Source organism: Trichosurus vulpecula, chromosome 7 (genome assembly GCF_011100635.1).
Source record: "Trichosurus vulpecula isolate mTriVul1 chromosome 7, mTriVul1.pri, whole genome shotgun sequence".
Taxonomy (NCBI): Eukaryota; Metazoa; Chordata; class Mammalia; order Diprotodontia; family Phalangeridae; genus Trichosurus; species Trichosurus vulpecula.
Genome location: NC_050579.1, coordinates 131527265 through 131552095, shown reverse-complemented (window position 1 = coordinate 131552095; position 24831 = coordinate 131527265). Strand labels below are relative to the sequence as shown.

Sequence of the window (24831 nt, the reverse complement as noted above, 5' to 3'; positions counted from 1 at the left end):
TATCTTACCAGTTTATTGCTTAAAAATATTTAGTCTAGATACTAAATTCCCAAATGATTTTTTTTCTGGATGATGTCTTATGGAAGTGACTGTTAAATTCTTTCACTTTTTTATCCTAAAGCATGGTAGTAATTTTGAAATACTAAAACTGTTGTCATTTTATTTTCTAGTACCAGTCCTTTCCCTATAACAAAAATGGATTCAAAGTTGGAATGAAGTTAGAAGGTGTAGACCCTGAACATCAGTCAATGTACTGTGTTCTCACTGTTGCTGAGGTAAAAAGTCTAATTCTTTGATTTTTTTTTTAATAAAAGAGCTGGAAAGGATTCTAAAATATCAAATTCATGTGAATGACAGATCAACCATATATCCATATTTTAGTTTTTCAGAGTAGACATTATAGGATTCATCCATAAAAGATTTCAGCCTTAAAAAATATACTTCATTACATAGAGTACCGGTCTTTATAATTGAGTAATGCTGCTTCTCTCCTAGATTGTTCCTTCTTTCTCCTTCTGATGGGTCTATCTTTTAAAAATCTTCTCTTTTATGTAATTATATTCAAGCTATATTGTTATTGTCTCCCAAAAATCAGTAAAGTTCATCTCATATAAGTGTATTTACTTTGTTTTTAAGACTAACCAAACTGTTCTTTCAGTTAATTGTTTGGTAAAGGCTTGTCTATTTTAGGAAGGTAGTACAATGTCATATGACACTTATTAGAAGCAAAGTCAGTTAACTATGGTTCATAAGACAATCAAAGTGGTTTTACTAGCATAGGCTGCATATTCAGTGACATAAATATTATATTTTATTTGGCTGTATTGTGGACATTAACATTTTGAAATTAAAAAATTATTAACTACTATTCTTTTCCATGTTTCAGGTTTGTGGCTATAGGATAAGGCTTCACTTTGATGGTTATCCTGATTGTTATGACTTCTGGGTAAATGCTGATGCTTTAGACATTCATCCAGTTGGATGGTGTGAAAAAACTGGCCACAAGCTTCATCCACCAAAAGGTATTATTATTTTTGTTTATTATTATTACTAATTTTTATTAATATTAATTTTGTTGATATCATTTATTTTTATATTCTCTTCATTTTCGAATATATCCCTTCACTCTCCTACCTATCAAATATTCCCCTATATCAAAGAATTTAAAAAAAGAAAGAAAAAAATTCAACAAAATTAATGATGATGTCAATTGAGATGTTCTGTGCAAAATTACTAACCTAACCCCCCACCCCCACCCCCACCCCGACCCACCTCTGCCAAGAAGTAAAGGTGAAGCATTTCCTCATTTGGGAGTGGGGTGGGGCGTTTCCTTAAGATTTTAAATTGAGTATAACCCCACCTATTTAGATAATACTAATTTGGAATTCATAACAATAAAACATGATAATTCAGATGGGGTAAGCTTAGAGTTATATTTTTAATATGAAAAAAGTTTATTAAATTATGATGTAAACAAAATGTTTTAAAAATTTGCTAAACTTTATGTTGTTTGTTTGAGTCCATTGTTTTAGCCTGTTGATATCTTTTGGAAATCTGATTCTATTTTTCAGTGTTTAACTATCTTCAGTTTTCTGCCATCTGAAAATTTAATAAGCATGTCATCTACGCCCTCATGAAAGTCATTAACCAAAATGTTAAACAGAACATGTCATAAGATGTCAGCAAACTAAGCCAAAGATCAACCAGCTGACTTGTTAGCTAGCAAAATAAAACATTTATTAAGCATTTGCTATATGTTAGGCATGGTACTAATGCTGAGGGTAAGACACAAACAAGCAAGAAAATCCCTAAGACTCTTATGGAGACGAGGTGGGAATGATGGTGAGAGCAGAGGCAACATGGTGCAGAGTTATCTCGGAAATGTTGTAGGAGACTTGAATCCGGGCAAGATAAGGTGAAAGCTGTCAAAGCCCAGAGGGTTCTAGGGGTGGAATCCAAGGTTCCTGTGGGGAATATATAGGGATGATGGCTGGACTATGATATGGACATACCTGAGAGAGATCTCAGCTTAGAATTCTACGTAGTTGGAGTATAACACATGGCAGTGTTGTAAATGTTCTGGACAGTTTTTTTTTAATCATTTTTTCTCAGATATAAATAATTGTAATTTGTTCAGCTGCATTAAAACCTCCTTCACTGTCCATTGTGCCTAGCACAACAGTGCACAGAGTAGTTGTTTATGCTGGTTGTTTATTTTAGCAAAATAATGTGTGTGCATGTGTGTGTGTGTGTGTGTGTGTGTGTGTGTGTGTGTGTGTGTGGATTTGAAGATAGGTCTTTAAGGAACTTACCAAAAATACTAGCCTCAAATAATAAATAGTTTTATTAACTTGACATGTTTGTAAGATCATGATAAGTTATCTTAAGTAGTGCCAGGTGGTTAAGGAAAGAATTGTATAAGGACTGCCCATTTGTATTTTTAGTCAAATCCACTAATATCTGACCTCATCACTCATAAGAAACTGATTTCTTTAAAATTACCAACGATATCTTAATTGCTAAATCCACCGACCTTCTTCTCAGGCTTTATCCTTCTTGAATTCTTTGTAGCTTTTGACACTTTTGGCCCCCTTCTCCTACATACTCTGTCCTCCCTGTGTATTCAAGAAACTGTTTTTCTCTTGGTTCTTTTCCTACTGTGTGGAGGAGACTCCTTCTTAGTCTCCTTTCTAGATCATCTGTATCCCAGTGCCTAATGGTGTGTATACATGAAAGCTCATGCCTAGACATTCTACTCTTTCTACATTCTTGTTCTTGGTAACCTATTAGTTTTTATAGGATGAATTCGTACTTCCATGTAAATGATTCTTCGATCTCTATATTTAATACTAGTGTCTTTCCTGAGCTGCAGTCCTACATCACCAACTGAACAGGTTGAACCCTATGTCCCGTAGGCAATTCAACTCAACATATCCAAAACAGAATTATCTTATTAATTATATTTATTAATTATCTAATTAATTATCTTCTTCCTTACTCCTTCCCCTCTCCCAATTCACTTTTCATCCAAATTTCTCTATTATTGTTGAGGATACTGCTCTCTTTATAGTCATCCAGGTTCACAGTCTCAGAATCATGCCTGATGTTTCTCTCTTCCTCATTCCCCATATCCAAATGGTTACCAAGACTTACCAATTCTGCCCTTGCAACATCTCTTGCATACAGTCCTTCCCCCATCCACCGCACTAGTTCAGACCTTCCTCATCTCTGCCCTGGACTATTGCAGTAGCCTCCCAATTTACCTTCTAGCCTCTTGTCTCTGTTCTGTGCAAACAGCATTCCACACATTATTGCTAAAGCACAGGTCTGCCACGTCACTTGCTTGTCCAAGAAGTTACAGTGGTTCAGGGTTGCTTCTAAGATCAAAGACCACCTATTCTTTTTGGGATCTAAAGCCATTCTTCTTTCAAATCTGGCTTTCTTTACAGGTTTGTTTTTCCCCTTTACATACTTTATTTTTGACTCTACCCAGAACTACTTGCTATCACTCACATGACATTTCCTTATCGGTCTTCATGACTTTGCCCAAGAGAAAAACATGCCTGGAATACTCTGTTTCCTTCCTTCTGCTTTTTTGACTCTTCAGTTTCATTCCAAGTTTAGATCCAATGCCACCTCCTCTGTGAGTCCCTTCCTTTCACTACTAAAGCCTGTTCCCTCCCCCAGATTGCCTCGTCTTTACTTTGCTTTTATTTATATTTACTCACATGTGTAACTACTCATTTCCTTGCATTATTCTAAGCTTCTCGAGGACAGTGCCAGCTTTATTTTCATCTTTGTCATCACTAGTGGTTAGCCCAGTGACTGGCCTGTAATAAATGCTTGCTGATTAATTGAGTGGTTGATCGATACACAACATCATTTCAGAATCATTTTAGATTTTCATTTCAGTATCTGAAAAGGTGAGATGAAAGTGGCTTGCTTGGTGTGGTGGTTCCTCAAAGGCAGGAAAAGATTGCTAAATTAAAATGCAGTTTAGTATTTGTTACAGAGCAAAATTTTCTTGTAAATAAAAAGGAAACACTCAGATTCCAAATGCTGCTGTCAGAAGACAGTCCTCTGCCCCCGTTCCCAAGGCTACCACCCTAGCAGAGGCTCTCTTAGCCAGCCGCTCCACCTAGCAGGGACTCCCACTTGCACCCAGTCTCCCCGCTGTCTCATCTTTCAGAATCTATCAGCTTGCTTCCTTATTTTCTGGTGTAGTCAGGTCATTCCTCTGCTTAAAAATTATTATTGACTCTATTGCCTTTATCCAAAAGATAGTTTCAAAAAATAGCTAGCATTTACATCAAACGTTAAGTTTACAAAATGTTTTATTATTATTTTCTCATTTGATCTTCACAGCAACCCTGGGAGATGGGTGCTGTTATTATGTCTATTTAATAGATGAGGAAACTAAGGCACAGAGAGGTCCAGTGATTTGCCAAGAATCACACAGCCAGCAATTGGCAGAGGGCAGATCTAAACTCGGGACTTCCTGACTCCAGACTCGTTGCTTTATACAACTATTCCACCTAGCTGCCTCAAAAACAGTACATAAGTCAGATTTTTAATAAATTGAAATTTATTAAGGAAACATATTGCATAATGATATTTGTCAAGGATTCTTTTTTGTAAGACAATTCTTTTGAAAAACAAATTAATCACCTTTCATTTATCTGTTTTATGAATTTTCTTCGTAAGTTTTAAAAAGTGAGCACATTTGAATGAAAACATTTTAGAACATTGTGCTTCCTCTTTATCCAGCTATTTCATATGGTTTTTCTAATGGATTTTGCATTCCCAATGTAGTGCCAACAGGATTTTCTATTTTTAAATTCAAAGAGTTGGTATTCTCTTATTATTTAATGCCAAAAGGCCAGGTTACTAAAGCTCTGTTTTTGTTGGGGGGAAGTCTGTCTGAAGACTATTGATAATTAGTTAACAAGCCCTTCCTTGTTAGAAAAAATAATGGAAGAATGACAGTTACACAAAACTAAACTAAAACATGTGGAAAAGAAAAAAAATTAAATGAAAGAAAGGTGTGAAATTTTGGGTAAAATTAATATTTGTACATGGGGAACATTAAAGAAAAAAAATAGAATTTTGTTGTTGGCTTTTTTTTCCTGTAACCTTGCTTTCTCAGCATTAATAGAAGTAGAAGTGCCCACATTGGCAGGAAAAAATAAAGTGAAAAAGCCAATTTCCTCTTTTAGGAAATGCTGTCTTCAATGATATTAGAAAATCAAGCCAAGAACCTTTACCCATGGCACTTAAGAAACACGTATGTTGAATGCATTTTATTAGGTTTGAGTTGGCCACTCTTACACTAGTGGACTATAGACATTAGTGGCTCAGTGAATAGAATGATGGTCCTGGAGTCGGGAAGATCTACGTTCACATCTGGCTTACTAGGTGTGTGACATGGGCAAGTCATATAACCTCTGTCTGCTTCAGTTTCCTCTTGTGTAAAATGGTGATTATAATAGCATTGTCCTTCCAGGGCTACTGTGAGTATAGAATGAGATAAGACTTGTAAAGTGCTTTGCAATCCTTAAAGTGCTGTGTAAATGCTAGTTATTCTTATCATACATTTTTAACTTTTTTTTTTTAGCATTCTGTTAGTTTCTATATTGAGTAAACTATTTTCTAAACACAGGAAAAAAAAATGGCACAGTGACTTGCATGTAATAGGAGCTTAATGAACTTAACCAACAGACAAACACTCCCCCACCCCCCTGAAGCAAACCATAGGTCTTCATTCTTCTTCTTCGATAGGTTTTTTCTGGGAAATTGCTTATAAAACTAATGAAAAGCTTATAAAAATGACAATTATATCTTTACCACCTTACTACTTTTCTTTGTAGCTGTTTAGAATGGGAAAAAAACACATTTGAAGCAAATATTAAACTGTATGTTTGGTTCTACTTACTTTGTGTAGGAAAACCCATGGTTGAAATGAAATTATTGTATGTTGCTTAATATTTTGATTTTAAAAATTCCAGTTGCATGTGTGGCTTGAGGTGTGTTAAAGTGGAAGGTAATATTGAAAATAAATGAAGTTTTCTTTTTGTTTTGTTGAGAGAGAGAGAATGAGAGAGAGAGAGAGAGAGTGTGTGTGTGTGTGTGTGTGTGTGTTGGGGAGGGTCATAATAAAAAGAACAGTAGATTTGAAGTCAGAAGAGATGTGGGTCATTACTAGCAGAATAATATAAGCAATTCACTTAATCTTTCTAGCTTCACTTTTCTAATCTGTATAGTGTTAATAATAGGGATTAATAATAATTGGTCAAATCAGATAATATGCATAAAAAGCATGGCTAACTTTAAAACCATAATTATTATTATTGGAAAATTAATTGAAGAAAATTTTGAATCAAATTTTGTAAAGTAAATTTAATTTATCTTAACACATATTTTTAGGGTATAAAGAAGAGGAGTTCAATTGGCAGACATACCTTAAGACATGCAAAGCACAAGCTGCTCCAAAGTCCTTATTCGAAAATCAAAATACTGTAAGTATTTGTCAGTCTACCTTCTAATGGAGATTGATAGTGTGTTTTCTAGGACAAGATGCTCAGAAATCATAGCAAGGAACAGTGACAATTTTTATTGCTTAATGTTTGGTTAATACAGTAATCTTTCTGAATAAAGTTATGCAGTTACAGTTTTATATTGAAAGGTGTGTTCGAAGGCAGTATAGCACAAGTCCCTGGTGCCTTTTCTATTTGTGAAATATCCATTAACTTGTAGGATCCTATATGAACAATAATTTAGGTTTACTAGGATATTCTTGTTCTCATATCTATTATATGCGTATTAACTGTGGTATCTGTTAGCTGAATCTTGATATATATGTGATGAATCTAGGATAACAGTCAGTTCAGTTGATCAGTGTGGGCAAGGCATCAGTGCTTGGGCCTGGGAATACAAAGACAAACAAAACAGTCCCTGTCCTCTAGGAGTTTGCATTCTTCTGGTGATTTAGGTATTAAGAGATTGGTAAATACAAGGTAATTTGATGAGGAATAGAGCTCTAATCACTGATGGGGCCAGAAAAGGCGTTGAGGAAGAGACAGCACTTGATCCGGCTAGAAAGCAGCTAAGGATTCTGAGAGGAAGGTAAGGATGCATAGGAGACAGTCCTCATAAAGGCATAGAGACAGGAAAATGGGATGCCAGGTTGGTAGGCCACATTGGCTTGAATAGATTACATGAAGAATGATTGCATGGGAATGTGATCTGGAATCAGATTATAGGAAGCTTTAAATGCCAATGTTAGGCATTTGTGATTTATCCTAGAGGTAATAGGGAGCTAGGGAAGATTCTATTCAGGGGAGTGACATAGTCAGAATTTTACGCATTTTGGTAGCTGTGTGGAGTGTGTTTTGGAGAGGAGAAAGTCTGCGGACAAGGAAGTATGCCAGTTTGAAAGCTGCTACACTAGTCTAATTGAGAGGAGATGAGGGCTTAGAGTTGAATCTGAATGTGAGAAGGGGACAGAAAGACATAAAAGCTGTTGTAGAAGTAGCCGTGATAAGACTTGGCAACAGATCAAACAGAGGGACTGAAGGAGACGGAAGAGTCAAAGAGGACTTGGAAATTGTGAACTTGAGTGGGTGGAGCTTGGTACTTAGTGCTCCTAATGCTGATTGAAAGAATGACAGTGAGGCAGACTTAAGGAGAAGATAATGACTTCTATTATGGATGTGTTGGCTGTGTGAAAAAGACAACTAGGTGGAGCTATCCAGCAAGCAGTTACGTGGGAATAGTGTACAGAAGAGAGATGAAAGGGACTCTCCACAATGGTAAATTGCAAGGTGTTGCTCGACATTGTTAGAGGCATTTCCCACTGGGGATTCCCTGCACTGCCGAAATCACCGTTCTAGTTCCATGTAGATTTGGATATCCTCTGCGTAAAGGTAATGAGTTGAACCAATGAGATCTGATGAAATCACCAAAAATGAGTATAGATAGAAAGCAGAAGGGGGTTTAGGACAGAGTCTGAGAGAAGGCCCATGCTTAGGGAATGGGAGACGACCAATAAAGGAGTGATTGGACAGGTAGGAAGAGATCCAAGAAAGAGCGCTGTCACAGAATCATCTACAGTATCAGTAGATGCACAGCGGTCAAGTAGAATTAAGACTGAAGTCACTAAGAGAGTAGTTTCTGTCAAGTGATATGCTTGGAAGCCAGATTGTGATGTGTTGAGAAGCGATTGCAAGTGGAGGTAATAGAAGCAGTTAGTGTAGATTCAAGGGGTTTGATTGTGAAAGGGGAAAAGAGATATAAGATGATAGCTTGAGGGTCAGGTGAAAGTTTTTTAAGGCTTGTGGAGACATTGGCACTTTTATAGGCAGCTTGAGAGGGAAAGGAGCCAGTATATATGGAAATATTGAAGCTGAGTGAACAAGAAGGACTGAGGTCACTGCAGGGATGATGGACCAGGAAGAGAGGGGGATGAGGTGGACTTGGTGGGTGCAGTGAAAATAAAGAAGTTTAGGAGAAAAAGGAGAATAGATATGATCGGGGAGAGGAATTTGAGAATTCAAGGTCTTAGATATAATATAGTTATGGGTATTATAACTATAATGTCATTATCATCAATGAGACTTCATTTATTACCATCCCTGTGGTGGGTGAGATGAAATGATAGTGTAGGTGATGGAATCCTTGTCTCCACTAGAGGATACCGTCTTTTGATGCACATGTAGGAAAGAATAAGAATCTCCTTTTGCATTAGTTGAAAGTATGCTATGGTGTAGTGAGAAGATGACTGGACTAGAGTCAGGCCTGGGTTTTCATCTTACCTCTGAGAATTATTAAGTAGGCGTCAAAAAGCAACTCAAGATGTATGAGCCCCTGTTTCTTTATCTATAAGAAAGAACAATACTAATTCTTAGTTCGCCCTGTAGGGTCCTGTGTGAAAAGGGCTTTGTCACTTTGCCACAAAATAAACTTGTCACTTGTAGAGTCCTATTTTAGATGGATTGTGTCAAAGACTAGTTTTTTTCTGTCTTGTCTTTATTTGGGTCTTGATCCTGTTGCCACTTTATGACTAAATAGCACTTTACATATAACTAACAAACACTGAAGCAATTCAGTGCTTGCATTGGAAGCAGGGTGTGTGAATGAGCCAGATAGCTCAAAAAACACAGTTCCAGTGATCTTCCCAGTCTTTATTGTCCCTACACTCACCACCAATAGCCATTTCCCCAGCCAGCATATGGTCCACTTTAAGGATTCCTTAAGGATTTTTAAGAGGCATCAAGGAAACTTTTAACACTTTGCCAACAGTGGAACAAATTATCTTATCCAACTGATGATAGACTGGTTCAAGTAGAGTCCTAGAGAGGGAAGAAGAGAGGCATTTCTCAGCTCTGTGGAGCTGGAGGGAAGCCAGACTATTATAAGTGAAGATTTTCACCAAGATCACAGCCTAATTGTTGAAATGTAAATCTGGCATAGACAGCAGACACTCTTTTTTAAACCACTGAAATCCACTTAAGTAGAAGACAGCTATGCGGAAAGATGCTGCACCATGCTTCCTGATCCCCTTTTGGTCCCTTGCCTGTGAGTTTCAGAAGGGATTTTATTCATTGTCTCACTAAATTCTTTTCACTGTTGTCCTACAACATCATATATTCTTTTCATGTAAGTGACAACTCATTCTCTTTGCTTAAATTACTTTGTGTTGCAATACTCAAATATTTATGGGCAGAAATGTGCAATAAATAATTTTGTGACATAATTCCTTTAATAAAAACTTAGGTAGAAATGTTGCCAGGATAGCAGTAGAAATACATCCAGTTTTAGTGCCCAGCATTCATTTTATATGCTTAGAGAAAATTGCTTTGTACATTGTAGCTTCCCTAATTCTTCATTACAGTTATAGTAAAAAGATTTACAGCTGGAGGGTCCCCTGGAGATCAACTGGTCCTACTCATTTTGGGAATAAATATCTATTTTTGCATGAAGAGGTTAGAACCTGATACCCAAATGTGTCATTTCTATAGTACCTGAGCATTTTTTCCCCTTACAGCAAAGGAGAAAGTAGTAAGCTAGAAAGTGAGAAAAGACTGAAGAATTATACAATTGTTATTCATGTGTCAATGCTGCTATTAGGAAAGAAGTCCTATTTTAGCCTTCATAAAAGATGGGAAGAAAATCTTTCTCTCTCTCTCTCTCTCTCTCTCTCTCTCTCTCTCTTTCTTTCTCTCTCTGTCTCTCTCTGCCTCTCCCTCCTTCTCCCTCTCCCTGTCCCCCACTCTTCCCCACTCTCCCCCTCTCTTCCCTTCCTTCCTTCCTTCCTCCCTCTTCCTTCCTTCCTTCTTTCCTTCCTTCCTTCTTCCCTTTTCCCTTCCATCCTTCCTTACATCGTTGCTTCCTTCCTTCCTTCCTTCAATAATTTTTTAAACTACATTTTGATTTGACTCTGCTAGGCTCTTCATGTTCCAAATACTTGGTGTAGTCAGTTGGTTTGCTTAAAATGTACCTTTTTGAATGACTTCCTATCTCAACAGCCATTTTCTACTAAAGTCAAAATATTACAGGAAGACATAGTCCCTTGCACATAGTATGTGTTTTCTAAATACTTTTAATTGAGGGTGTGCTTTTTAGGTTTTTTTCTTTTCAGCAATGATAATGGTTTTGGACTGATGCTTTCCCACTTGGATACAGAGACTGCCGGTTAAGTTCTGTAGTCATGAAGCGGAACAGTTAACTAGACCTCATAGGGCAGCAAGCTTACACCTTTAGCCTTACTAGCACCCCATTCTTGCCAAATGAACTAACAAGCCATGGATGGTAAAAATAAATATTATCTTAACTCCTGGTTCATTTGAAAGCTTTGGTTCCGTGACTGAGAGACCCTGTTGACTCCTAATAGTGCTTTCTGAGGAGTAGGCACGCTGTAAGATGAGCGTCTCATTTAACCAAGCTACAAATGCATTGATTGCATTGATAGCTGATGTTAGGAGAAGTCTGGACATTCAAGGCATGTTTATCATTAATTAAATCTGTGTTTCTGAGTAGACGGTGATTCCATCAGGTTTTCGTGTGGGAATGAAACTTGAAGCTGTAGACAAAAAGAATCCTGCATTCATCTGTGTTGCTACAGTAACAGATATGGTGGACAATCGGTTTCTGGTGCATTTTGACAACTGGGATGAGAGCTATGACTATTGGTAAGGTTTATTTTTTCTCCTTTCTTTATTTCTCTAATTTTGTTGCTGAAAAATTACCTTAATCTTGCTTTTGTGCATAGCTTATTTATCAATCCATTATAGCTGAATGCCACTGCTTCCTTTTTATATTCACTTGACGCCTGGAAAACCTGGGAATGGCCTGAAGTAGAGGGACTCTCCTCACCCAGATCCTTTTGGGTACTATTTTCCTTTTCCTTTTCCTCTTCCTTTTCTGTTTCAGCCACTATCTACAATGACTCCTTTTTTTCTTCTCCCCTGAGTCCTCACTCCCTACATAACCCTAGGGCTGATCTGCAGGAACAGGACTGGTGAAGACAAGTGTGGGGGTAAACATATTGCTTCCCCTCTTTTCTTCTTTGGCTTCTGGTGCTAGCTTCCCCTCTCAAGTCAGTCAGTAAACATTTATTAAGAACCTTGTCTGTGTGCCAGGCACTGTGCTAAAAGCTGGGGATACAGAGAAAGGTAAAAGCCAGTCCCTGCTCTCCAGGAGCTCACAGTCTAACAGAGAGAAAGTTTTTATCTATCTGTATCCCAAGCACTGGTTTCTTTGGCAGAGGCCAAGGAGACGGCTGTGTCAATTACCTTCTCAGACTTCATGCAGAGGCTTTCACTTCAGAGTCTCTGCCCCTCTCTCCTGACAGAAAGTGATCAGGATAATTTGATAATGGTTTTCTTCTGAAATATTGGTGAACTTTACTTCAGTCATTTGTGTACACCCCTGTAGTGAAGGATTTATTGAGTGTCTGCTACAATCAAAGCACTGTCTAAGCTCTAGGAATATAGAAGTAAAAGTAACATGGTCCCTGTTTTCAAGGAGCTCATATTCTAATGAGGGAAACGACTCAAAGATTTTATCTGTAAGTCGGATGGAAAAGTCCCTGTTGATAAAACGGTATCAGTTTCAGACGTTGAAACATTTGGCAGTGCCGAGGACTTTGTGCTAAGAACTTTATTTTTTTGGGTCATTAGCTGTGGTTGTAGCACCTACAGGAACACACAGCCTACAGGAATCTACCAGGCCACATCTCCAAAGGAGTTGCTTCTTAAGATGATGCCTGAGGACACTGTTAATGCTATTCCCAAGGATCTGAGGTTTAGAATCTGTGTCCAACAGGAAGAAGGAGGTGGAATACCTTTGGCTTGCGCGGTACATATTTTCTCCTGTTTCTCTCTTGAGGTGCCTCTCTGAGCCGTATAATATTAAGTACCCTATTAGGTGCCTACTATGTGGTACATTAGGTGCTGGAATGTGCATATACTAAGAAGTTAATAAATGCTTGTTGTTTGAGTGTTTATTTGAATGGCAGAATAAATCATCACATTAAAATAATATTTATTTAATAAATAATATTCATTAAATATTTTATTTAACAATTATATAATGTAATAACAGTAATTAAGTACTAAATCCTTTTTATCATTTGATCATTAGACTTTTACCCATAAGTTTACATTGTTAAAAAGAATAGTATTTTAGTTTTCCCAGGTTAGCCTCATTTTCAAAAATTGATGGAGGGGTATTATATATAATTTTGATTTTAATGCCCAGTAAGGAGGTAGAATGAAACTGAACAAGAAAAATTATTTAAAGCAGAATATTGTTCTGTGTATTTGATTGTAAGAATTGTAGCATTCATAGACATTCTTTCCATATGTCGTTCACTTTCATTTTCTTCTGGGGTAAAAAATGGAATTCTTTTAATTCTGCTTTTGTAGCCTGAAATAGCCAGGTTTAATACATGTTTAAACTGTAGTAATTTGTAAAGTTTGTTTGAACATATTCAAGTATTTGTGCAAATATGTAACTATGGATATTAAGACATCAGTGGGTTTTTTTCTCTACATTTTTTTCTACCGCATTTTTCACTTTGTCTTTTTTTCCCCTGCAACCTGCAATTAAGGAACATTTTGAAAACAGTTTAAGTGCTCTGAGATATCTGCAGTGTTATTTGATATTTCACCCTTTGATCTTTGAATTGTGGAAAGATAGCACTTATTTTTAGCAATATAAACTTGCTCACCAGGTGTGTAATTGAGGTTACAAATTGGATTGCCATTCCTGATCTAAAGTAGTTGTGTTAACTAGGAGATTGTTCTCAGAATTTAGTCAGTGATCTTATCGATGAGAATGTGTGTGTTTTTTTAAACCTCAGTGAGAGCAACTTTACCTAAAGCAGAAGCTTACTTTTCTTAGTTAGAAATATTTATGTCTCTGTAAATAGATCACATCGCTTTATTTAGTGTCAAAAGCAAGTTTGTTTCTGTAATGGAAAGAAGTCATTCTGAATTGAGGTGATATTTGCGTGCCATGAGAAGAAGCCAGTGAACACAAGAGGTTCCTAAGAAGCAGCATACTATCTTTTGTTATGTTAAAAAGCCAGAATTTTCTTATGAGGTGAGGTGAATCCCAAGATTCAATAGGGAATTTCTAAATGCCTGGAAATTAAAAAGTTCTAACACCTTGAAACATATTTCTTCTGCCCATTTATGTCAGCAGAAGTATATATTGAGGTAGGAAAGTGTACCTAAGATTGAAATAATATTCCTTCATGAAATGGAAGGGGGGTTATCATTTGCTAATTGTGTTAATTTGAATTTTAGTTTCTTGTATATCAGTAACACTCATTCTGGGTCACTTAAATTGTGCCCCTTTGGTACTCATCACACTTGGCAGAATGACATTTGGATCTCATACCAATCTATGATTGCCACCCGTTATTGTTTATCTTTTGGTTTTGTATTGAGCACTGTAATTTAGCAAAGAAATAATTTTATATTTTCAGATGTAAAGGAATGAGAAGCTAGAATAAAAATGGAAAATATCATATTGATTAAACATTTAATCCATATCCAATCAAAACTCCACTTCAAACACTTATTCATTTGGCTAGTCTTTCTTAAAAAGAGTTGTTAGAGCAATGACTTTCTCACTTGACCTTTTCTTTAAGGAGCATAAAGCTTAAAAGCAGCTGAGTATTCGATATGCTAATGTAGTCAGATTAGGTTAGAGCACATATTTGTGCCCTGAGGGAGACAAGATGAGGGATATAAGTGGATCTGTGAAAAAGGAAGCTGTAGTAAATAGTGGTGTTGCCCATATCACATATTGCTTCTAACCTACTGTGTGAATTTGGTTAGGTTTCTAACTTTTTTGTACCTCTGATTTCACATACTGTAAATATACACAATAATAATTGCCCCTAACCTACCTTACATGTTGTCGAGTATTTCTAATGTGCCCTGATGCTTGGAACTCTTAGGAGAAAATCATTCTTGAAATAATAATAGAACTATTGTGAAAGGCCTGAGTTTCCTGAGTGGATTATCTGGTACCAGAAGTTTAGAGATAGGATACATAATGGATGTATGGGGCTTATTTTCTGCCTCCTTGTAAGTTCTTACTGCTCAAGGAAGTTTAAGTCTGGGTTGGCACAGTCAATAGTGGGGTATTTAAAGGTAAAGATAGTTTTCTGTGCAGTCCTGTCCTGCCTTCAGACACAATAATGCATTTCTCCCTTTTCCAAATAGTGCTGTTTACTTTGGTTTCTAGCCATAATTTAAAACCACTACAGACCATTTCATTATCTGTGTTTGTGCTTTAAGACTTTCTTTGAGATTATTCAAGCAATTCAAGGGATAGATTTATTATATGATGTGCTTAAGAATACAAAAGCAATAAAGTTAGAGGCTTCAGCCTTATTTACATTAATGTAATACAAAAATGTCTTTTTTGGTAATATTTCCATTTATGATCACTAGATGGGGCTAAGAGATGATTTTTTTTTTTAGTCCTGCAAAATGGATTTTGTAACCTGCCAGCTGTGAAATAAATTGCCATTTGCTGATAGGTTTTTTGGTTCTTTTTTCCCCCTTCTATTTTTATTGCTAAATTGAAATGACTTCATTGTTTAAGTAGGTACTGTGGTCAAATTTTGGAGACTCTGACAGTCTTGCACATAATTAAACTAGTGTAGGGGTAAGCCAGAATGTGCTGGGATGAATATGAATAGGTTTAGAGAGACATCCTCTATATTTTGAAAATAGATTTTTACTGATATCTTTTGTTTTTACTTTGTCTAGATTTCCTCCTCTATCCTTCTTCCTGCTCCCAGAGAGTCATCCATTAATGACAAAGATTTTTTTTAAATAGGAGGAAAAATTGATTAAAACTCATAAACACATCAAGAAAATCTAATGTTATATGCAGTGTATCATGCCTTTGGACCTTGATGTCTGCTCAGGAGCAGAAAGAGGTGGCTTCTCATTTCTCTTTTTGGGATCATTTTCATTTCTCTTTTTTGATTTTTATCATTTTTATAATCATTATAATTTTGATTTTTATAATTTTACAACATTCAGTTGGATAACAAAATGCTAACCTCAGAGTATATATACACTTCTTCAGGGTCAGAGAGCTTCATACCTCTTGTGACCTAATTAGCAAAAGGGTGTGGGCCTTCCTACAACCAAAGGCAAGACTCAGTCAAAGGCACTTGATTGCCTTATTTCTGAAAAGCACTCCAAAACGAAAACAATGAACAGTCCCACTTTGCTTGCCATTACACTTTCCTTACTGCATACTTCATTTTGAATCAGTTCATGTAAGTCTTTCCATAGTTCTATATTCATAATATTCATCCCTTCTTACAACACAGTTATATTCTATTATATTCATGTATTACAAATTGTTTAGTGATTCCCCAATAGGTGGGCCTCTACTTTGTTTCCATGATTTTTGCTACCAAGACTAGGGTTGCTGTAAATATTTTGGCTCCTATGGAGACCTTTTTTTTTTTTTCAATGATCTCCTTAGCATATATGCTTAGCAGTAGAATATCTGGATGTAGACTATTAGTCACTTTATTGCAGAATTCCAAATTGCTTTCCAGAGTGGTTATATTAATTCATAGTTCACTAATTCTTTAATATGCCTGTCTTTCCATAACCTCTTTTGACAATGACTTTTATTGTTTATCATCTTTCATTATTTTTACCAATTTGCTGAGTATGAGGTAAAACATCAGGGTTGTTTTGATTTGTATTTCTTCTGTTATTAGACACTGGAACTTTCTTTCATATGGTTGTTACTAGTTTACAGCTCTTTTCTTGAGAACTTTTATTTCCTATCCTCTGATCACTCATATATTGAGGAATGACTTTTGGTACTATGTGTTCTTGTTGATTTTTATACATATATATATATACACGCACACAAACACACATACACAAATAGTACACATTATCAAAACAAATCAATATTTAATACGAAGATTTTTCCCAGTCAGTTGCTTCCCTTCTTATCCTAGATGCACTCATTTCTTTTGTGTAAAAACTTCAATTTCATGTAATCCAAATTATCCATTTTGTCTTTTGTGATTGTCTATTTGTTTGACTTGTTTGACTGAGATTTCATCTACCTATATCTGTGAAAAGTATATGATTTGCTTCTCTTCTGATTTTTTATGGTTTGATCTTTAATATTCAGGTAACATATCCATTTAGAATTTATTATAGAATGTTAGTCTAAACCTAATTTTTACCAGATTGCATACCCAGCAGTTTTCTCAGCAGTTTCCTCCATTGCTTAAGGCCTTCCTTTTGTGATTACCTTTCATTTACACTTTGTATCTTTGATATATGTTCATATATATATATATATATATATATATGCACACACACATGCATATATTGTATGTATATACCTACACACGCGCGCGCGCACACACACACACATATAAGCAAAATAATTATTAGCATGTTGTCTTCCCCATTAGAATATGGATTCCTTCAGGGCAGGAACTATGTTTTTTCCTTTCTTTATATCCCTAGTGCTTATCACAGTTTCTGGCATCTGGTAAACCTTTAATAAGTGCTTGCTGACTGGCTGACTGACAGTTCTTAAGACACAGGGAGTTCATTCCTAGGTAATTTATATTTTGTGTTTATTGAACACCAGTGTATTAAATTGTGTTATTTTTTTATTTTTCTTTGTCTAATCTCTCTAATCTTTTCTAATCTTTGTCTAATTTTTTTGAACTAGAACCAAATGATTTGGATGATTTCTGCTTTATGATACAGCTTGGGGGTCTGAAAGTGGTCTTTCCCCTTCATTCCTAACGTTTTCATTATTTCTCTTGATTCTGGGTCTCTTGTTTCTCTAAATGAATTTTGTTATTATTTCACCTAGCTCTGTAAAGAATTCTTTGATTGGTATAGCAATAAGAGTGAAAATGAACTTTGGTAGCATTGACATTTTTATTATGTTTGCATGGCCCAGGCATGAAAACTGAATAGCCATTTAAGTTTTTTGAAGTCCTATACATTTAAAAAGCTAAGGTGCTTGAGGTAGATGGAGCAATTAGGATGTGAGATAGACCAGGATGTGACCAGCCAGAAAAAGTGACCAAAGAAGATAATAACTTCCTCCCCTTTTTCCTGAAAGATTTCTCCTGCCTAATGGTTGAGTGGGGAAATGATATGGATACAAACGGTGCCATAAGGGTTAAATCTCCATAGCTTATTCTGTAACTCGAAGGTGTCCTAAAGGCCTTTTTCCCTTATCTTGAATGTGTACTGAAAGAACTACTTTTTGTTTCCCTTATCCTGTGTTTCCCCTGTCCTTAATTCCCATAAAAACTTCTAAAACTACATCATCATTCTGAAACCTCTCTATGAGCATAACTCCCCCAAATATCAGGGTTTTTTTTTTTTGTTTTACTAAGGAGGCCTGTGTTTGCTTGCACGATAAATAAAGCTCCCAATGGCTGCAGAGAAGGTCTAAGTGAATTCTTTCACACCTGAACTGCTCTCCCAACTCTAAACCTCAGCACATTGTTTCTCATATGACTTGAAGATCTTACTATTATGAATATTGATAGATGATTCAAAAGAATATAATGCTGTATATTAGGGTTAGATCAGAAAGAAACAAACCTCAGCTTAGAAACTCAATTTTTCCAAGATGTTTTCAGCCCTTTATTTTTTATTGTCTTTAAGTATTTATCCACTTACTTAGCACAGAGGTACTGCGTTTCTTACTAGTTAGCTTTTCTTTGTGGTCAGGAATTTGGAACCACCACTGTGCATCTGTCCAGCTTCTGATCACCATGCTGCTACATTGAGAATTGAGATGTTCTGCCCTTTTATGATGAACTTAATAGAGATAGGTCATGAAACAAAGCTGGCCCATTTGTGTCTTTTTCTAATTTTTTTCACTATGTAACTCATTCTGGGTACCTAAATTTTCAATGATGTGATGTATTCTTGAATGCTGGGAGACAAGGAGGGAAAAAAAAAAATTGAGTGCAGTTGGTGGGAAAATGGTGAAGGGATGGACTTCAGGTATTATGCTAGTCCATAGCCATATACAGACCTCTTTGCCTCTGATGGGAAAAGGTTGAGAATGGGCTTTGCAGAGCTCCTCCTAAATTTCCTATTTAAGGGTGTTAGGACAAACAACTCACAATTTCCTACCTGACTATGGCACTTCATCATGCTTCCACTTTTCATCTCCTCACTTTTCAGCTTCTTGTTATATGTCGTCTTTTCCCATTAGATTGCGAGCTCCTTAAGGGCAGGGTTTGACTGTCTTTTGCCTTTCTTTGTGTGCCCAGTGTTAGCACAATGCCTTGCACATAGTAGGCACTTAATTGTGTCTTTTCCCCCTAGATATTGGTTTGTGTTTGTTAGTGTCAAGTTTATGTATTATTCATTTAAAAATGTATGGGTTATATTTTTCATTCGTAGTTTAAAAAGATTATTTAGTTTCTCTAAGTTTTCCTCTAGAAGAGTATCCAGTACATATTTTTTTTAAAAATCAACTTTTATTAAGCACTTATCGTGTGCTAAATAGAGGGAAATGAATAGAAAAAAACAAGACAGTCCCAGCCCTCAGGGAGCTCACTTTCTATTTGGAAGAAACAACTTAAGTTCAGCTACAGGGAAGATTGAAAAGCCTAGAATTGTTAGGGTTTCAGTAGCAGGGCAGTTGGCAAGGTCCAGGGATCCTTAGGTTGTACCAGCAGAGCAGCTAACAGTGCCCCATGGTCTGGAGGCCATAGAAGCAAGAAAGGCCTCCTCCATGAGATTTGACTTGGGTTGGAGTGGAGGAAATAGAGTGTTGGGGAGAGGTGTTAAAGGATCTTATGCAGTGTTTCATTAAAACTTTTAAAAATTAGGTTGGCTGTGATAAACAAGAATCATTCTTTTAAAATGGTCTTCTTGGTTTTGTTTTTTTTTTGGTTCTGTGTCTTCTTTCTCATGATTCATTCCATTGGTCATAATTCTTCACAACTTGACTAGTGTGTAAATAAGTTCAATGTGAAGTTATATGTAGAAGATATATCGGATTCCATGCCGTCTTGGGGAGGGAGGCGGGGAGGGGGAAAAGAAAATCTGGAACTCAAAATTATGTAGAACTGAGTGTTGTAAACTAAAAATAAAAAAAATTTTAAAAAATGGTCTTTTAAGCTAGTTAAATCAGTTTATGATTATTAAAGTTGGATTCTTAACGTGTCATGCTTAACAGTGGAGTTTCATTATTTACCTTCTCAGGTGTGAAGCAGCAAGTCCACACATTCATCCAGTGGGTTGGTGTAAAGAACATAGACGGACCCTTATCACTCCACCAGGTTTGTGCTATATTGTATGTCTATGACTTTTCAAATATCCTAAACCAATAGTAGTATTAGATTTTGTCCATGATGGAAATCACTACATAGTCTTTAAAAGAATTTAAAATTATATGTGTAATTTTTTTCATTTATATAGCTCAAATTTATTCTTTAGATTCTATATTCATATTTGAATGTGTTTTATTACCATAGAATTGAATTATCTAAGTCTGGTAAATTACATATAGGATTTGAGGTAAGGCAAGAAACATTTATTAAATGTCCCAGATTTTTCTGAGTGCTGGGAATACTCCCTTTCATAGTGTATATAGTGCTTGACCTGGAGACCTGGGTTTGAATCTCACTTTGGACCAGCTGTGTGATCATTGAGCAAATCACTTAACTTTCCAGAACCATATTTGCTTATTTGTAAAAATGGGGATAACAACAGTACTACCTAACACAGGGCTATTTTGAGGAAAGTGATTTGCAAACTTTAAAATTCCATATAAACTGTCATTATTATCATCATCATGTCACAGTACTACTCCAGTGCCTCAGCATAGCATGGATATGACTCTGAGTTCTTAAAGACAGCTCATTATAGAAAGACCTTGAATTCCATCAGCAGATTATGTCTATGTCTGCTTCCCAAGAACTCACTTAGCTAAGGACATAGAGATTTATCAGCAGTATGTTGACCACTAAGTGGTAAATTCTTTGGCCATGGAAACATACCAAATGGCCCCCAGTCATGTGTAGATGTTTGTCTTCTGTATCAGTGGTGTCAGAATGATATAAAAGAGAGTAGAAGGTGCTAAGTGTCACCCAATTCTAAGATGTTTGTAAGCATGTCATGTCACAGTGCTCAGAAAACTCGTGCATGCACACACATACACACACACACATGCACACACACACACATACACACTCTTTTTTTTTTTTTGCAAAAAGACCACCTTAATATAATTGCAGCTTATATAATGATGTCTGTTGTAGGATGATGAAATAGAGAATTTCTATGAAGAATTTGAAAAGGTTCTCCAAATTAAATACTTGCTGATTTTGGTGCAGAGGTGGGCAGTGGGGAAGATGGCAAAAAAAAAAAATGTTGGAAAATATGGTTCAGGAATAAAGAATAAAAGAGACTAAAGATTTATTACTTCATTCCTATACATAAGAAAAGAATCAGGAATTGCTGAATGTGACAAGTATCAAATAACTTCATAAAAATTAAATTTATAACATTTTTGCCAAAAGGAAATGACTCATACATAAGAGAATCATTCTTGAATTAGCTCTCTATGTATAGTCAGACTACCAGGTTACTAAACCTTGTAGACAAAGAATTATGAAAAGTAAACAGAATAGGGAAGACATCATAGCATAGTAAACAAAGACTGCTAGCCTTGGATCCAAGACAATCTGGGTTTAAACCATGCCTCTGACACATACTCAGTGTGACCTTAACTTTTTATCTAACTTTTCATTTCACTTAATTTTTCAGGGCCCCTGGTAGCTCTGAAGCTACAGGTTGAAGAAAAGTTTCTGATCTTTATTGGTAAAGGGAAATTCCATACTGTGGAATTCTGTAAACTAATGAAATCATAAGTCAGGGCAAAAATAAAAAAGCAGAGTAAAAATGTCTTTAAAGAATTGTATGATTAAAGATAAGATAACTGATTGTGCATGTTGCAAGAATGACAAATCGACATTGGATAGTCCATGTGCTCCAATAGGATGCCTGCAGTAGGAAGAAAAGACTAGTCAGGCCCTACCACAGTGGTTACCTCCTGTCAGAAACTTGTGAGAGAGTGTGGACAAGAGTCACATAGGTACAAATGGCTTACAGTTTTCATCATCAGTGAGTATGCCTTCATGGCCACATAAATGAGATCACAGATCCAGTGGAATATTAAAATATTAATAAATCTTATACAATAGGTAGTTATTAATAATTCACTATTTAGTTGTCTGCTCATGTCGTTTTGAAAACTTCAAGTCTTCAGAAGAGGGAATAAACGTCATTCTTGTTAAATTCATCCCATCTAACATGAGACTTTTTAATTTTTTTGAGGTGGTATCAGTATTATTTTAATGTGAATTTCTAGTATTTTTTTTCTTTAACATGTGCACTTTTATTTGAACTGGTCTTAAGTCAGTGTACAGGTAAAAAATATGGAATGCTTCATGAATTTGCGTGTCATCCTTGCGCAGGGGCCATGCTAATCTTCTCTGTATCATTCCAGTTTTAGTATATGTGCTGCCGAAGCGAGCACGAATTTCTAGTATTTTTAATGTGACTATTGATAGCTTTGATTTCTCCTTCTGAAAACTGCCTGTTCATATCCTTTAAATATTTATCAACTGGGGAATGCCTCTTATTTTTATAAATTTGGCTTAGTTTTCTATATATTTGAGAAATGAGGCCTTTATAAGAGAAACTTGCTATAAAATTCCCCCCCTCCATTTCCTGTTTTTCCTTCACATTAATTTTGTTTATGCAAAAGCATTTTAATTTCAAAATTATCTATTTGACTTCCCATGATCTTTTCCATCTCTTGTTTGGTCATAAATTCTTCTTTTTTCCATGGATCTGACAGGTACATTTTTCCGTGCTCCCCTAATTTACTTACAGTGAAACTATTTATGTCTAAATCGTTTATCCATTTTGACCTGAGCTTGATATATGTTATGAGATTCTGGGCCATGCTTAGTTTCTGCCAAACTGCTTTCCAGTTTTCCCAGCATTTTTTGTCAAATGGTGAATTCTTACCTCAAAAGCGCTCAAACACTAGATTATGATGATCATTTACTACTGTGTATTATGTACCTAATCTGTTCCACTGATTCATTTGTTTCTTAGCCAATATCAGGTTGTTTTGATGATTACCAATTTGTAATATACTTTGATGTCTATTACTGTAAGGCTACCTTCCTTCACAATTTTTTTGTTGATTCCTTGACCCTTTTGTTTTTCCAGATGAATTTTGTTGTTTTTTTTTCTAACTCTATAAAAGGATTCTTTAGTAGTTTGATTGGTAAGGGACTGAATATGTAAATGAACTCTGGTAGAATTGTCTTTTTTTGTTGAGATGTTTCTCTCTTTTTTTAAAAAACATTATTCATTTTTAGTTTATAACATTCAGTTCCACAAACTTTTGAGCTTCAAATTTTCTCCCCCTCTCTCCCTTCCCCCCTCCTCAAGATGGCACACCATCCAATATAGGCTTCACATATAAATTCACACTAAACATACCTTCACATCAGTCATGTTGCAAAGAAGAACCACAACCAGTGGAATGAACCATGAAAAAGAGGAAACAAAACAAAAATGAGAGAGAGCAAATACTTTGCTCTGATCTGTATCTAGACTCTGCAGTTCTCTCTCTGGATGTGGACAGCACCCTCCACCATGAACCCCCTGGAGCTGTCTTAGAACCCTGCATTGCTGAGAAGAGCCAAGTCCACTAAAGTTAGTCATCACGTGTATCAGGAGGGCAGAGTTTATAATCTCAAAGAGGATCATAAACATGTCTGAAAATTTCGGAATCGCCGGATATAAGAAACTCTCAAAGTAGAAGGCAGAAGAATCAAAACATTTATTTAGGCTCAACAGTAACCAACCCATGAACCAGCAGCCCCATTTTGATATGTTGATCATAATCTTCCAGGCCCAATAAGTACGCCTTGAAAGAGTAACCAGGAGGCTACAGAGAAACATGATTGCGTAAAGCAAAATCATGTTTCCCCCTTTTATGGTAATAAGATTACCCACTGGACTGAAGTCTTTGTTCAGCTTCCTCCCGTAGATCAGCTCTGCTACTGGCAGCTCCTGCCTCAGCTGTGTCTGTGTCTGTAACTGAAGCTGCAACTGTAACTGACGATGTAACGGTCGCTGTAACTGACGTAACTGTCGTAACTGTCGCTGGCTCCAACCGAAAAAGGAAAGAAGAGAGTCTTCAAGCTGTCCTCTCCCCTCTTATAGGGTTTTTGACATCATCAAGCTCCGCCCAAATGACCAGGGCCGATTGGTTCCTGAGTTGGCCCCTCCCCCTAGCATAGCCGTTAACACCTCCCCTCAGCCAGCCCCATGACTCCTCACACAGGAAGCTGTCTGCTTCCCGGCATGCTCCCCGGGCCTCCTGCCCCGGAAGAGCAAGCCACAGTGTCCAGAGGCTCAATGAGGCAAGCTGAGCCATTCAAAGAAAACAAAAGCCATTATGGCTACACTCCACCCCTTGTTATAGGATACATAATCTAATCAGCCATGTATCCTAGAACATACATTGTGATCCAATTACAAAGGAAACTAAAACATATCATTCATTATAAAGCAAACATATCATTCAGTGACATTCCCAAACATTGGTTAACGATTCAAATGCGATCCACCCCTAGATCCCAGCAAAATAATCTCTTCAATCAATCATCCCCAAAATAATTATTAATAATTCAAATGTCCACCCCTAAATCCTTGTATCCATTACATAGGATCAATAATATCATAACAATAAAACAACACAGCAAGGATAACACAAAATAAGTAAACAGAACACTATCATCATTTCCACCCCCCTTGAACGATTGGGGCTCAAAATCTTGGGGTGAGGGGTGAAGGTCTCATTTTCCATAGCTTCTTCATGCTGAAATTGGATGTAGAGATGGCCCTGCCCCCAAAAAGTCCCATTCCAGAGGTCATTTCTTTAACAAGCTGGCAGGAATTCCAAGAATGCTACATGCTTAGGCAGTCACCGGAAAGTGCAGGGTGCTTAAGCCTGAAGGAAACAAAACTAGTAACAAGGTTAGCCAAAACAAAGGACAAAAAGAATAGACAAGTATGGACTATAATTCTTCAGTATTCCCTTTCATGTGATTCACTTGGGTTTGAAGGTTCAACATCTGTAGTATTTGCAGGAGCAGTTCTTATTTCCCTATCTCTCCTGTTATCAAGGCCTTTATCTCTGTACATTCTATATAATTCATTGGTTGGAATTCCATCTATCATTTCA

The 24831-nt window shown here is 36.4% G+C and overlaps 1 protein-coding gene and 1 non-coding gene across 3 annotated transcripts in view; one reads left to right on the top strand and one right to left on the bottom strand.

Moving 5' to 3' along the window:
* Window positions 1-24831, top strand: part of L3MBTL3 (L3MBTL histone methyl-lysine binding protein 3) — a 154029-nt gene that overhangs the window by 54417 nt on the left and 74781 nt on the right. For both annotated transcript variants that reach the window (XM_036768842.1, XM_036768843.1), the window contains exons 10-14: window positions 171-275; window positions 887-1022; window positions 6424-6515; window positions 11035-11186; window positions 19761-19837. In XM_036768842.1, coding sequence (XP_036624737.1) covers window positions 171-275; window positions 887-1022; window positions 6424-6515; window positions 11035-11186; window positions 19761-19837 — 562 coding nt within the window. The remainder of the gene's footprint in view (window positions 1-170; window positions 276-886; window positions 1023-6423; window positions 6516-11034; window positions 11187-19760; window positions 19838-24831) is intronic.
* Window positions 21992-22098, bottom strand: LOC118858889. Its single transcript, XR_005011007.1, has one exon. It is a non-coding gene; the product is annotated as a U6 spliceosomal RNA (small nuclear RNA).